The sequence below is a fragment of the Condylura cristata genome, unplaced genomic scaffold (assembly GCF_000260355.1).
Source record: "Condylura cristata isolate star-nosed mole 26May11 unplaced genomic scaffold, ConCri1.0 scaffold00039, whole genome shotgun sequence".
Lineage (NCBI taxonomy): Eukaryota > Metazoa > Chordata > Mammalia > Eulipotyphla > Talpidae > Condylura > Condylura cristata.
The window spans coordinates 5,744,569-5,758,090 of NW_004567140.1; the positions used below are offsets into that span (position 1 = coordinate 5,744,569).

General features: G+C 57.4%; 1 protein-coding gene across 1 annotated transcript in view; it reads left to right on the forward strand.

Annotated features, from left to right (window-relative positions):
- Positions 1-13,522, forward strand: part of NLRC5 (NLR family, CARD domain containing 5) — a 55,512-nt gene that overhangs the window by 27,210 nt on the left and 14,780 nt on the right. Inside the window, exons 19-27 of the mRNA XM_012733169.1 lie at positions 446-535; positions 1,347-1,430; positions 3,668-3,748; positions 6,339-6,428; positions 6,604-6,666; positions 9,194-9,280; positions 10,724-10,807; positions 11,441-11,530; positions 11,853-11,918. Coding sequence (XP_012588623.1) covers positions 446-535; positions 1,347-1,430; positions 3,668-3,748; positions 6,339-6,428; positions 6,604-6,666; positions 9,194-9,280; positions 10,724-10,807; positions 11,441-11,530; positions 11,853-11,918 — 735 coding nt within the window. The remainder of the gene's footprint in view (positions 1-445; positions 536-1,346; positions 1,431-3,667; positions 3,749-6,338; positions 6,429-6,603; positions 6,667-9,193; positions 9,281-10,723; positions 10,808-11,440; positions 11,531-11,852; positions 11,919-13,522) is intronic.

Consider the following 13,522-nt stretch of genomic DNA (forward strand, 5'->3'; position numbering starts at 1 on the left):
CGCTGGTGGCCTGACGTCACCCCCACCCCCACCCCGAGGGAATCCTGGGCTCAGGTTGGGGAGAAGCACTGCCTGGCCTGAGGCAAGGCCAGAGGTCTTGCTTCCCGGTCAGGGGCTCTGCTTTGGGGGATCCACTGGGTTCTTGAAGCCAAAAGTCAAGGCCTGGGGTGGGGCATAGAAGTCACAAGAATGCTGGTCAGAGAGAAGAGGAGCTGTGTCCTGCTCCCCCTGACCTAGTCAGATGCCGCTACCTGGACAGGTGTAAGCTGCTGGCTTTTCTCTGACTTCTCCTCCCCGTGCTTCGGTTTCCCCCTCTGTAGGTAAGGGGCGGGTCTGGGGTCCAGTGACTTGATTGCCTCTGGGTCCATTCCAGCCCTGACTTCTGAGTCTAGTCTGCAAGGGGAGAACTCTAAACTTCCCTCTCAACGTGGTTTCTCCACCCCAGGGATCTGTCTGCTGATGGGTCTTTGCCCAGGTTCCCGGCTGGAGTCCATTTCTTGGGGGACCGTCAATGCTGCGTCCCCAGGAGCTTCTGGTACTGTCTTCCTCAGTTCTTTCTTTGGGGGTAACCGCAGTGGGAGTGCAGGACCAAGGACGGAGGAGTGCCTGGAGCATGAGAGCCAAGGATTGGGAGAGAATGGGGGTGCCGGGGGTGCGGTGTGCAGAGAAGGCTGTGAGAGGGCCACTGGCCCCAGCATTCTCCTTAGAGAAAAGAGCCCACACATTCTTCCCTGAAGACTGCCCAGCTCTGCCGTGAAGGGCAGTGAGGCCTGGCTGGGTCCTCTCTCCGGTCTGGGCCTTGATTTCCTCATCTAAGGAGAGGCCTGAACAGTTACCCCAGGAGGAGAGAGAGGAGTGTCCTAGCCAAGGAGCAGCTTGTGCAGAGGCCCAGGGCTGGCAGTCCGGCTCCTGGAGGCGCCCAGACTGGCCGGAGCACAGGCAGGAGGAGCAGAGACCAGGGAATGGCATTTTGCTTTTAGCCTATGGGTGACGGGCAGCCTCAGAGGGCTTAAGCAGAGAAGAGGCCTGCTTAGATGGTCAGGCACCGGTGGGGACACAGGGTGGTCCGAGGAGAGAGTGGGGCTGGACAGTGCTGTAGTGGTCCAGGCGAGTGACAATGGGGGTCCAGCCTCAGGCAGGGGAGAGAGGAGGACTTGGAGGCTGGACAGAGCAACTGGGCAGTGAGGGTCTGTTGTTGCTGTTCGGAAGATCTGGGGCAGGAGACTGCGCCCTGGGGAGCCGGGAAGGGAGTCTGTCCTGCGGCTTCGGGGGTCGGCTGGGAGAAGCAGAGAGGCCCAGGGTCCTGCACCGCCCTGACCCTCTGCCCTGCCTGCTGCCCCTTCCAGCCTCCAGGAGTGTCAGCTGGAGCCCCCGAGCCTCAGCCGCCTCTGTGAGACTCTGGAGAAGTGCCCGGGGCCTCTGGAAGTCAAGTAAGCAAAGAGGACACCATGTGGGCTCCTGGGGGGGGGGTTGTCCTGGCTAGGGCCAGCTCTGGTCCATTCCCCCAGACCCTGTCCTGTCTCATGTGAGTTCCCTGACCTCTCGCTAGAGGTTCTTGCTTCCCAGTGGCCCAGTTCAGCGCCTCACTCACCCCCCTGAGGGGCAGCGCTGGGCCTGGGGGCTTCCCCTGCCCCATCCACTCAACTCAGGGCACCTGGGAGTCCCGGCCTGCCCCCCACCCCACCTCTGGAGCCCCACCTGGCGCCCAGCCGGGCCCACCACCCTGACCTGAGCCTGTGGCTTCTGAAAGGCCCCTGCAGGAACCAGCTTACCCACCAGGGACATCTGCGGCTGGGACCAGCAACTGGCCCTGGTGGCAGGCGTCCTGGCCCAGCCCCTACTGGCCGGGGCCAGTGGCTTTGCTCCTTAGGTCTCAACTTTGTCTCTGCAAAGTGGCCTGTCAGCCTTCCCTCTGCCTCATGGTTATTGCATTACAGTAACTACTTTAAAGTGAAAAACTCCGCGCGGCCCCTCCCCTCCCGGGTTACCCACAGACAGTCCAGACGGACATGCTACAGTTTCTCTTTACATCACACCCCATCGGCTCCTCTCGGGCCCCTCTGGCCAGCTGTCCGCGTTGACCGCCGGCTGTGCAGACACAGGCTGAGGTCTGTGGCGTGACAGGTGCGGGGCCTCACCGGGCAACTGCCCCCAGCTGGTCTCCTGCGGGCGCCCCTGGGTTGCCCTGAGTATCGGGACATGTGGAGCCGATGGGTTTTTAGTGAGCTGTATTTTTAGACTCGTTGCAGACTTGATTTTCAGAAATGTTACAGAGCGAGTCTGGAGAGTTCCTTCGTCCGGTGCAGCTGGCGGTGAGCACCGCGCGTGATCACAGCCGCTGCGTCACGAGCGTGACTGTGCGTGACTGTGACCGACTCCCCAGATTTCACTCGGGTCTCACCTGCTAGTCCCCTGATGCCTCTGCCCCTCCACCCCGAGCCAGAAGCCCATCCAGGGCTCCACGCCCCGCTTAGCCAGTCTGTTTCTGAGCCTTCTGAGGGGGTGTGTTTCTCATTCTTTATTTTTCATGACCCTGAAAGCTGTGAGAAGTACCAGTCACATACTCTGTCTAGTCCCCCCTTTTCATCTGGCTTCAAGGCTGAACTGGGGTTAGTGCAGTGCTTTAACCCACTGCGCCACCAGGGAGGGCCCCGTCACTGTTTAATTTTAAAACTGCTGTTACTAGGGACTCACGCGTGTAGATAACCACGGAGAGAACACAGTAGTGGACTGCTACTGTTACTTAGCGCCCCTCTGCTATCTCCGTGTTCTCCCCTCAGGGCCCCGAGACACACTCGCTTGCACACACCCACGTGTACACACACAGACGCATGTTATGCTGGAGCATTTCCCAGATACCTTTCTTTTTTTTCTTTTTAAAGATGTATTTCCTTATGCATACACAACTGGGGTCCAGGCTAGAAGAGTGGTGGGTGAGAAGATTCACCAAAGACAGAGCGGGGAGCAGAACAGGCAGATAGGTGAAGTCCACTGCTGAGGGGAACAGCGGGTGGGTCAGGAGAGGTCTGCAGCAACACGTGGGTCACCTCCGGGGCCGGGGATCGAACTCGTGCTGCAGTGGCTTCAGAGAGCTTCATAATGTGGTGCTTTGATCCATTGTGCCATCCGAGAGTGCCCTCTTTTTTTTTTTTTTAAGATTTATTTATTTATGTACAAGAACCAGGGTATAGGCCATAGATGGGAGTCAGTGAGAGGCTTCACCAGAGACAGAGTGGGGAGCAGAACAGGCAGATCGAAGAAGTACACTGCTGAGGGGAGCAGCGGGGAGACAGGGGAGGTCTGCTGCGCCCTGTGGGTCAGCTCCCTGGCTGGGGATCGAACTCGTGCTACGGTGGCGGTAGACAGCTTCACAGTGCTACGCTTGAACCCGTTGTGCCACTAGGAGGGCCTTAGTCTGCTGCTTTTGAGTGGAAACTCTACTCCAGTCTTTGGAAATTCACACCACAGGACTGACAAGTCATGCTGCAGCAAAGAGAACTTTACTTTGGCCCAACATTTCCCAGCGTATGTGACAGCGTCAGTGCTAACTCCAGGACCTTGTGTTCAGAGGGTATGGTTTCAGGGGGAACAGTTTCAGCAGTCTGGCTGTGAGGCCACAGCCCAGCTTTCCAGGGCCTCCCCCTCATTCAGGTCCTTTCTCCCACAGATTATCCTGCGACCTGAGTGAGCAGAGCCTGCAGACCCTGCTGCACCACCTGCCCCGGCTCTCCCAGCTAAGACTGCTGCAGTAAGACTGGCCCCCATTTCCCTCCCCTGCAGGGCCACCCCTCCCCCCAAACCTCCCAACTCTTGGCACAACCTGGAGCTTAAGTCTAAAACGTTGTCAACGTCCTGGGTGAGTTAGCTGGGCCCGCAGGCCTCAGTTTCCCCACCTGACATGGATGAAGGTTCCCGGCCCTTGGGCTCTCAGGCAGACAGGACAGTGGCCTTGCCCAGCCACGGGGTCACCTGGTGCTGCGGGGGGAACTGGACAGATGTAGGCGTGTCGATGTCACACCCGAGCGTCTAAAGGTCACCGTCTAGCTCTGTAAAAGGAGAACTTCACCACATCCCCCCGACATATTTAAAACTCTCTTTTCTAATTTCAGCTCCGACTGGTTAGAATTTAAAAAGGATTTACTTTAAATACTCTTCTAGCAGGGGGGAGGCAGCTGCAGCTGAGGTGGAAAAATACAACAAGAAATTAAATCATCCCATTAGTAACAGCAACATGAGCGCCATGCTGCAGATGGAATTCTAATGCTAAAGATGCCTGGGGGCCTCGGCACATCCTGGATCTCACTTGTCCCTGGGCCCCATGGGGAGGGTGAGAGGGGGACCAAGACGTTCCAGGGAGCTGCCGAGTGTGTCAGCTCACATGTCAACCCTCGGAACTCAACCACCTTCCGGGCCACCAGCCCAGCTTGGAGAGCGCAGGAAGGAAGGGCTCCTTTGCGCACCAAAGTTGGCGGGTTACAGGGAGCAGGTAGAAAACAGCAGACCTGGGAGGGGCTTCTCTATGCCCACGTCACACTGCATCATCTCCAAAGCCCTTCTCCTTTGGAATGAGGTAGCCAGTTTGAGCCTCTGCAGAGCTTTCGCTTGTATTCCTCAGTCCCTATCAATTCCTAGCGCTGGGGACTGGGCGCTGGGCCGGGTGTTTGAGGCATAGTAAGGGGTGAGGAGTGACTAGGTCTTTGTCCCCTTGGCGTTTACCTTGTAGTCAAGAGAGCAGGACAGTTAGCAAAGTAAAATGTGACTGATTCAGACAGTGAGATGTGGTAAAGAGAGACTGAGAAGGTGATTCAGATGATGACTGGGAATTCCTCTGAGGAGGATACTGAGGTAGTTGGAAGGAGAAGGGGAGCCAGTCTTGTGAAGAGCAGGGAACAGCATTCCAAGCAAAGGGAACAGCATATGTGAGACCCTGAGGTGTGACTGGGCCTTGTCGGGTCAGGGACAGCCAGAAGACCAAGGGGGCCAGAACCCAGTGGTGGTCAAGGAGAGTTGTGGGAGTGGGGGCAGTTCAGAGGTGGACCAGGCTGGACCAGTGTGAACTGGGCCGCTTGTCTGTGGGCCCTCACCCATGTGGCTGAAATTTAGTTGTACTGCAGGCACACACAAAAGGGTCAATAATGGGTTTATTTACAAAAGGGGAAAGGAGAGGGAACAACCCAGAAAAGAGAGAGAGATACAAGGTCACTAGAATATCTTACTGGCTCAGCGGATTTGGAGCTCTGGTAACAAGCTTACTGATAGCCCCAAGTCACGCAGTCCCAAGAGCCAGACCATTGCCTGAGCCAGAGAGCTCCGTTGCCTGAGCCCCCAGAGCTGTAGAAAATGGCGCCCTATTTATCACCCAAAGTCCCAGAATGCTGCTTAGCTCCGCCCTTGGGTCCTCGCAGTTCTCTCCCTGGTGCTGCTGGGAGTTGTAGTTTCCAGTCACTGGAGTAGGGGGTGGAGTCCAGAAGACTCTGCAGAGTCCCTTTAGGACATCCTTCTCCATAACAGCTCCAGTGGCTAGTAACCACTGGAAGGAGATTGGAATTTCAGCCAAGGGCATTTGAAGGGTGGGAGAATGACCTGTTTTCAAGAGTGTGGTCTGCCGGATAGAAAAGGAACAGGGTGAGTAGGGAAATGGGAGCAGGGAGGGGACAGCTAGTGAGAGATGATGTGACCAGTGAGAGATGATGTGACCAGGAATCGGTGTAGAGACAGAGAGCGGATTCAGGTGGATCTTGGGAGTGGAGCAGACAAGAGGCTGAGGATGGTTTCGGGGGTGGGGGGGATTTGCCAAGGGAAAGGAAGGAGCGAAAGATGCCGCTGAAGACCCTCACTTTCTCTAAGGCAATGTTCACAGCCTGGAGCGTTTCAGGCCTTGGGGGACATCTGCTCGTGGGGGCCTGGGGTTGGGACAGCACAGTAGGCATTCTGCTCGACACCTGTCGGCCACCCCCCCACAAAAGGATGACCCAGCCCCAAATCTCAGTGGTGCTGAGGTTGAAAAACTGCTGAGATCCTGTCGGCAAGGCCCTGCCGATCAGGTCTGGGCTTGGGCCAGAAACAGCCATAACCACCGCGAGCTGAAGCCAGACACCCTCGCCCCGGGGGGGAAGGTCAGCCGGGCTGAGTCCCATTTTCTAGGCAGGAAAACCAAGGCCCGCAGCCAGGAAGCGGAACCGGGGCTCCAACACCCGCCCACTTGCCTCTGCCCTCGAGCCTCGCCTCTGCCTCCCTTGCTGGTCCCTTTCTCCTCGGCCGCCCGACTGGCCCCAGCCCGCCCTGTCCTTGCCGCTGGTCTTGCTGGCCCCGACCCGCCTCTCCCCTTCCCTTCCCAGGCTGAGCCTGCTGGGCCCCTGCCCGCGGAGCCCCCTCCTGCTGGCCGACCTCTTCAGCCGCTGCCCCCGACTACAGAAGGTGGACGTCAGGTGAGCGTCGCCTGGGGACCGCTGGGCCGGGCTGGGGGCTCCCGCCTGAGGTCGAGGGTGTGAGGGGCAGGATGAGGGCAGCGGGCCATGTCCGGGTTCGGGTTCTGGAGGAGGGGATGTGCGCCCTGGGGCAGCTGGGGCTGACCGAGGGGCTGATCCTGCGCTGTCTCTCCAGATCCCTGACGCACATGACCTTGCACTTCCGGTCCAGCGAGGGGCAGGAAGGCCGGCGCTGCGGGTAAGTCCCCCATCCGTGCCTGGCCGCCAGGGGACACTGGGGTGCACAGACCCGTCTCTGGGGCCTCAGGGGGCACAGAGACGACAGCCTGGAGGCTCCGGGCCAGAAACTGGTTTCCTCCACCATAAAGAAACAGAGGTCCAGAGGGCGTCGGGCTTCCTCAAGGGCAAACAAGGGCACCCAGGGGCCTGGTCAGAGGTCAAGGACTTCACGGCCTGTCCACCAGCCTTAATTATTTTTTTAAAGGTTTATTTATTTATGCACACAAGAACTGGGGTGCCAGAGGTGCAGAGGGTGAGCTGCAGAGGGTGAGAGGATTCACCAGAGTCAGAGTGGGGAGCAGAACAGACAGACCCATGGGAATCCACTGCTGAGGGGAGCAGCTGGTCAGACAGGAGAGGTCTGCTGTGCGCCGTGGTCACTCCCTGGCCGGGGATCGAACTCCTGCAGCAGCAGCTACAGAGAGCTTCATAATGCTGCGTTTTAACCCCTTGCACCACCAGGGAGACCCTCAGCAGCCCTTACATCCCAGCTCCATGAGGGCCTGGCAGCCTGAGCAGGCACTGTGACCTCTGGAGCCCTCCGCTTCTGTAGTAGGAGAAGGGGTCCCCGCTTTGCAGAATGCTTGCCAGGACTAAACAAGACTATGTGACTGAAGCATGGGGCGTGTGCCCTATCCCTGACACTCCTGGGCCAGTGCTCTGGGGTCCTCAGGGGACAGGGAGGGATACTGCTCAGAGGCAGGATAATGGGGCGAGGTGAACCCCCAGATGCAGGTGTGGCCATTTTGATGCCTCTGACCTTTGGAAAGGCCTCTCCTTCCACACTGGGCCTCCCCTGTGCTGACTGTGCCAGTTGGCAAGTGCCAGCTGCACAGGACAGCATCTGAGACCTGTGCGCCCCCGCCCTCCCGTAAGGCGCACCTGGGCCTCACACACCGGCCGTCCTTTGGTGCGTCCAGCCCGGGCCCCACATACTTCCTGCGAAGGGCTAGAATGCAAGTGTCTTGGGCTTTGCAGTTCTGGAGCTGGGAGTCCACACCTTGCTGCTGCAGCTTGAAAGCACCATCAGTGTGTCTTTGCGCCCATGAAACTATTTCAGGACACTGAGGCTGAATTTCCTTTATTGCTTATGTGTCCCGAAATATGATTTTGATTTTTTTCACAGCTTGCAAATGGAAAATATGTTCTCGGAGAGCGGGCCATTCCTGCTTTTGCAGGTGGCCGTGGGCTATAATTTGCCAACTCGGGTCCTAGCCGGACACTAGGCCAGGATGCCTTGATAGAGTCTGAGTCAGCCTGGACAAAATCGGGCATGACCAGGAGGGCGTGATGTAAGGACATTGAGCAGATGGGAGGGGAGTCTCCCTCCTTGAGATCAGTACTGCTTTTTCAGCTCCCAGTCCTGTGGAAGCCGGGAGACTCTAGGGGGCCGTGGGTGTGTCCGCACCCAGGACGCTTGCTGAGTTCCTCTTTGAGCAGAGAGCATGCTTAGCAGGTGTGAACAGCTGGCTGGCTCAGTTGGAAGGTCCGAGACTGCTTAAGGTCTGCTGGTGGTTTCCAAGGCCAGTTTTCCTTTGAGGGACTGACTGGGGGTTCGTGAGCTGATTTAAAAACAGGAAGCGGGGCCCTCCCTGATGGCGCAGCGGGTTGGAGCGCTGCACCTTGTAAAGCTAAGCCAAGCCATGGCCGCTTCAGTGCGAGTTCAGTCCCCATCCTGCAGCTGACCCACAGGGCATGGCAGACCTCTCCTGTCTCCCCGCTGCTGCCCTCAGCAGTGGACTTCATCCATCTGCCTGTTCTGCTCCCCACTCTGTCTCTGGCGAAGCCTCTTGCCACCCCCTGCACCTCTGGCCTATACCCCAGTTTTGTATGCACAAATAAATAAAAGTCTTTAATAGGTAAATAACTAAATAAAGACAGGAAGCAAGTGATCACATCATAGAGAATTTCAGGCCATGGGAAGAACTCTGCAGGAAAGCAGCAGTGGTCATGGATAATGACTTTAGGTACTTTCTGATTCTTTTCCTTACTCACTGGCTGGCCCCAGGCCCTTCATTATGCAACCAAGTAGCCTCACTTTAGGCCTCTCAAAGGCAGCTTTACCCTCAGCTTTAATTCTAGCATCAATGGCTCTCTGCAGGAGCAGGCCACACCCTTGTGTTCCCTAGTCCACACCCCAAGAGCTGTGTTCCCCAGCTCGAACTTGAATCCAAGTTACCTGGAGAGCCTTGCCTGAGAGTTTCTGATCCGGTGGCTCTGGGCCGGGTCTCCAGGGATCACCCCAAGTCATGCTGTGTGACCGACTGGGGACCACACTTCACAAGTCATCGCCGCAGAGGGAGGAGGCGGGTTCCAGGTGGGATCCACCTGGGAGCAGGTGGGCATGGCAGGTGCCAGGTATTTCCACCGAATCTAAGCTTGTATGAAGTCCCGCCTGTGCTCGGAGACCCCACCAGGATTTAGCCAGGGACCAGTGGGTCTGAGAGACTGAGCGCCCCTTCCTTGGCCTGTTCCCTCTCATCCAGCAGGTTCACAGACTGCAACCTCAGCCTGGAGCACATGGATACGCTGTGCTGTCTGCTGAGCGGGTGTGAGGACCTCAGCCAGCTGGAGTAAGTTGGGGGGCGGGGGAGGGAAGCATGCACACCTGGATGGCACTGGAGTGGTGTGTGTGTGTGTGTGTGTGTGTGTGTCTGCACACTCAACACTTCTCAGGACCAAAGACCAGGACTCTGCATTGCATCTATAAGGATTCCCTGTGCCCAGATTATCATCCCCTACCTCCCAGGGTGGTGCTGGTTCGGGGAGCCCTTCACACAAAGCCACAAGTGCCCCTGTGTTGATCCAGCATCTGATCCCTGCTGGCTGATAGGGCCCAACAAGAAGGACCCATTGACTTTCCCAGCAGGTGGTTAAAGTGCAAAAGGCTCAGGCCTGGGAGTGTCCGAACCAGCTGGGCGCCTGGGTTGTCAGAGGTTGTGTCTGTGTGACCTGTCATGGGTCTCCAAACCACAGGAAACGTGACAGCAGTCCCAGGAGCATGAGCTCTGCTAGTCTGTGTGCTTTGCATCTTCTTTTTATCTTTCCAACAACCTAGGTACCGTGCTCCCCACTTTATAGAGGAAAGAGGAGAGGGTGAGAGCTTAAGGACTTGCCCAAGGTCAGGGCCACCAGGTCATACAGTGCAGGATCTCCGCTCAGGAGGAGTGAGGAGTCCTGGGGAATCCAGTAATGAGCTGTGAAGGGAGCTGTCTACCAAACAAACACGCTTTAAATCCCTGCTGTGAGGAGGCCAGGAAGAGAAGTGTGGCTGATGAAAATTATCCTGAAGTTTTCAAGACAGATAAATTTGCAATATGACTTTGATCCTTTAATTTTTTAGAAGGAAAATTTTTCTTACTCTGAAGAGTACTAAGAGGCTTTGTAAGACAAGCTCATTTTTTAAAGTTTTGCAGGAAAAGATGAGCAAACAAGTCCCCAGATTGCCCTCATCAGGGAGAAAATTAGTTCAGAGACGCAGGACAGAAGTCAGAAGTGCTGGTGCAGGCTGATCACGCTGTTTCTGAAACTAGCTAGAACCACAGACCGCCACACCAGAGGGAAATAAGAGTATTCAGGAAGTCTGTTGGGGCAATGCATACTCCAAACCTCTTTGTTTTTCCTGAAATTGCTCTCTTTTTTTTTTTTTAAAAGAAATGATTTCTTTATGCTTACAAAACTGGGGTATAGGTCAGAGGTGTTGGGGGGTGCTGAGAGGACTCCCCAGAGACAGAGTGGGGAGCAGAACCGGCAGATTGACAAAGTCCACTGCTGAGGGGAGCAGTGGGGAGACAGGAGGGGTCTGTCGCGCCCTGTGGGTCCCTCCCTGGCTGGGATCGAACTCATGCCTTTGGGACACAGCAGTTGGACTGCCCAGGGATGGTGAAAGTGCGGGGCAGTGCGGAGTAGTGACTAAAACAGCAACTAACTGAAAAAACAGAGCACAGTGAGGGTGACGGGACAGGCGGTGTCCACATGAGTCCGTCGGATACCAACAGCCCCTCTGACCTCTGCAGCCTCTCTGCAAACCTGCTGGGGGACGGCGGGCTCAGGAGCCTCCTGCAGAGTCTGCCCCAGTTGCCTGTCTCGGGTTCTCTTGAGTAAGTGACCAGTGGCTTGAAAACAAGAGGAGCAACTCCCTGGGCCCTGTGGGCTTCGCTAGAGGCACCCCTAGAGCACACGGGCTGGGGGAGGGTAGGGGGTCGGCCGCATCCTCCTCCCTGCCCAGCCCGGGAGAGGATGATGCAGCATGCCAGCTGCCGCTCTAGATGCAGGTTGGGAGGCGTCCCACAGAGGGGAGGGTCCCCAGGAAGCCAGCCCATCCCCACCCAGTCTCCCGGTGACCCGGGGAGCAAGCCTGTCGCTCCCGGGTGGCCCCGGCCCTGCGGCCTGGCACAGACAGGTCCCCTCCAGGCAGCAGGCTCAGCACTCACCTGCAGTGCTGGGTGCTGTCCTGCCGTGAGAGAGCAGGGCCTCAGGCTTCTCTCTGGGCCTCGGGCTTCTCCCTGGGCCTCGGGCTTCTCCCTGGGCCTCGGGCTTCTCCCTGGGCCTCGGGCTTCTCTCTGGACCTCGGGCTTCTCCCTGGACCTCAGCGTCCTGACCTGAGAATGGTGCTTGGACTGTGCGGACTCCTCCCAGCGACGACAGCTGGAGAGGAAGAGCTGAGGGAGACCAGGCAGGGCTCCACTGGGGTGCTGCCACCACCCCCCTCCTGAACCTCCTTTCTCTTCTAGTCTGAGCCATAACAACATCTCTCAAGAAGGTGCCTTGTACCTGGTGGAGATGCTACCCTCCTGCCCACGTGTCCGGGAGGCCCTAGTGAAGTAAGGATGTGTGGCACCGCTTGCTGATGGAGGGGACGCAGCCCCCCCACCCCCCAATGAGTGGCCCTCCTCTCTGAGGCTCAGGCCACTGAACTCGGCCTCACGGTGTCCACCTCTGTGGCCTCACGCCCTGGGGCTGGGGAGGTCATAGCACAGGCGGGCCAGGTTTAACACAGTGAGGTGATCTCCACAGCCAGGGCCTTTCTGGGGCGCCCGGGCCCCGTCGTTTGTGGGGAAGGGTCGGGTCTCCTGCAGTCCTGATGCCCGGGTGCCTGGGATGCTGCCCAGCTCAGCTTGGCCTCCTTGGCCCCTCTCTCTACAGCCTGGGCTCCGAGCAGAGCTTCCGGATCCACTTCTCCCCACAGGCGGAGGCTGGGACGACACTCAGGTGAGGCCTGCTCTGGAGGGAGGGGGCAGGGGGAGGAGGCTGGCCCAAGGGCAGCCTCCTTGCCTCCTCTGGGCCTCTCCACCTTCACACACCCACCTCAAGTGCTTCGTCCGCCTGTGCTCCCCCACACCTGCCCCCAGACCCCTACACCTGCAGCCCTCAGGCCGGGCCTCCACCCCATATCTGCAGCTAAGCCAGGTCCTAGCTCTAAGTCGGAGGCTCTGACTATGGCAGTTAAGAAGTTGGACTCTGGAGCCCCTTGGGGTACATCCCAGCGCGAGCACTTCCCAGCCGTGGGCACTTGGGCAAGTGCCTGAGCCTCTCTGTGTTTCAGTTTCTCGTCTAACGTGGGAGCAATAGTAAAACCTGCCTCGCAGGGGTTTTGTGGCATTGGCTGGGAAGTTGTCGTGGGTGAGCCCCCAGATACTGGACATGATAGGAGATGATGAACTGGGCCGTGGCCACACAGCAAAGCATCGAGCGGCCACACACACACACACAAAGCAGCTGATTCAGATGCAGGCAGGCCCCCCCACCCCACCCCCAGTGCAGAGCTGCAGGGCTGAGAAACAGGCCACACCTCTAGCAGCGGGCAGCTGGAGAAGCCTGGTGCCTGGTGCCTGCCCGAGCAGACCGTGCAGGGTCCTGAAGGGGTTCCCGATGCAAAAACAACTGGGGGTTACAGTTCTGCTCATGTTAGGGGCCTTGGGGGTGAACGGTGGTGCTCGAGCAGTTTCTTGCTGGATCAGCCTTGGCCCATGTCCTAACCTAGATGAACCGGTCACAAGGCCGTGGGCTTTTTCTGGCCAGGCCCCCTCCATCCACCCACAACGCTGGGAGGGACCCTCTCCACACACACACCCGCCTGCACCCCCACGCTCTAAGCCCTTCAAGGACCCCTACTCCCCTCAGGATCAAGCTCAAATTCCTTAGCCTGTCTCCTCCCTCACTGTCTGATCTGGCAGCCGCTTCCCATGATCTCTCTCCCATCCCACACCATACACACCCCATGCATTCTGTAACACACACACACACACACACACACACACACACACTCACACCAGACACCACATATCAACACCACACCACACATACCCCCCACACACATGCCGTGCTCCCCACTTTATAGAGGAAAGAGGAGAGGGTGAGAGCTTAAGGACTTGCCCAAGGTCAGGGCCACCAGGTCATACAGTGCAGGATCTCCGCTCAGGAGGAGTGAGGAGTCCTGGGGAATCCAGTAATGAGCTGTGAAGGGAGCTGTCTACCAAACAAACACGCTTTAAATCCCTGCTGTGAGGAGGCCAGGAAGAGAAGTGTGGCTGATGAAAATTATCCTGAAGTTTTCAAGACAGATAAATTTGCAATATGACTTTGATCCTTTAATTTTTTAGAAGGAAAATTTTTCTTACTCTGAAGAGTACTAAGAGGCTTTGTAAGACAAGCTCATTTTTTAAAGTTTTGCAGGAAAAGATGAGCAAACAAGTCCCCAGATTGCCCTCATCAGGGAGAAAATTAGTTCAGAGACGCAGGACAGAAGTCAGAAGTGCTGGTGCAGGCTGATCACGCTGTTTCTGAAACTAGCTAGAACCACAGACCGCCACACC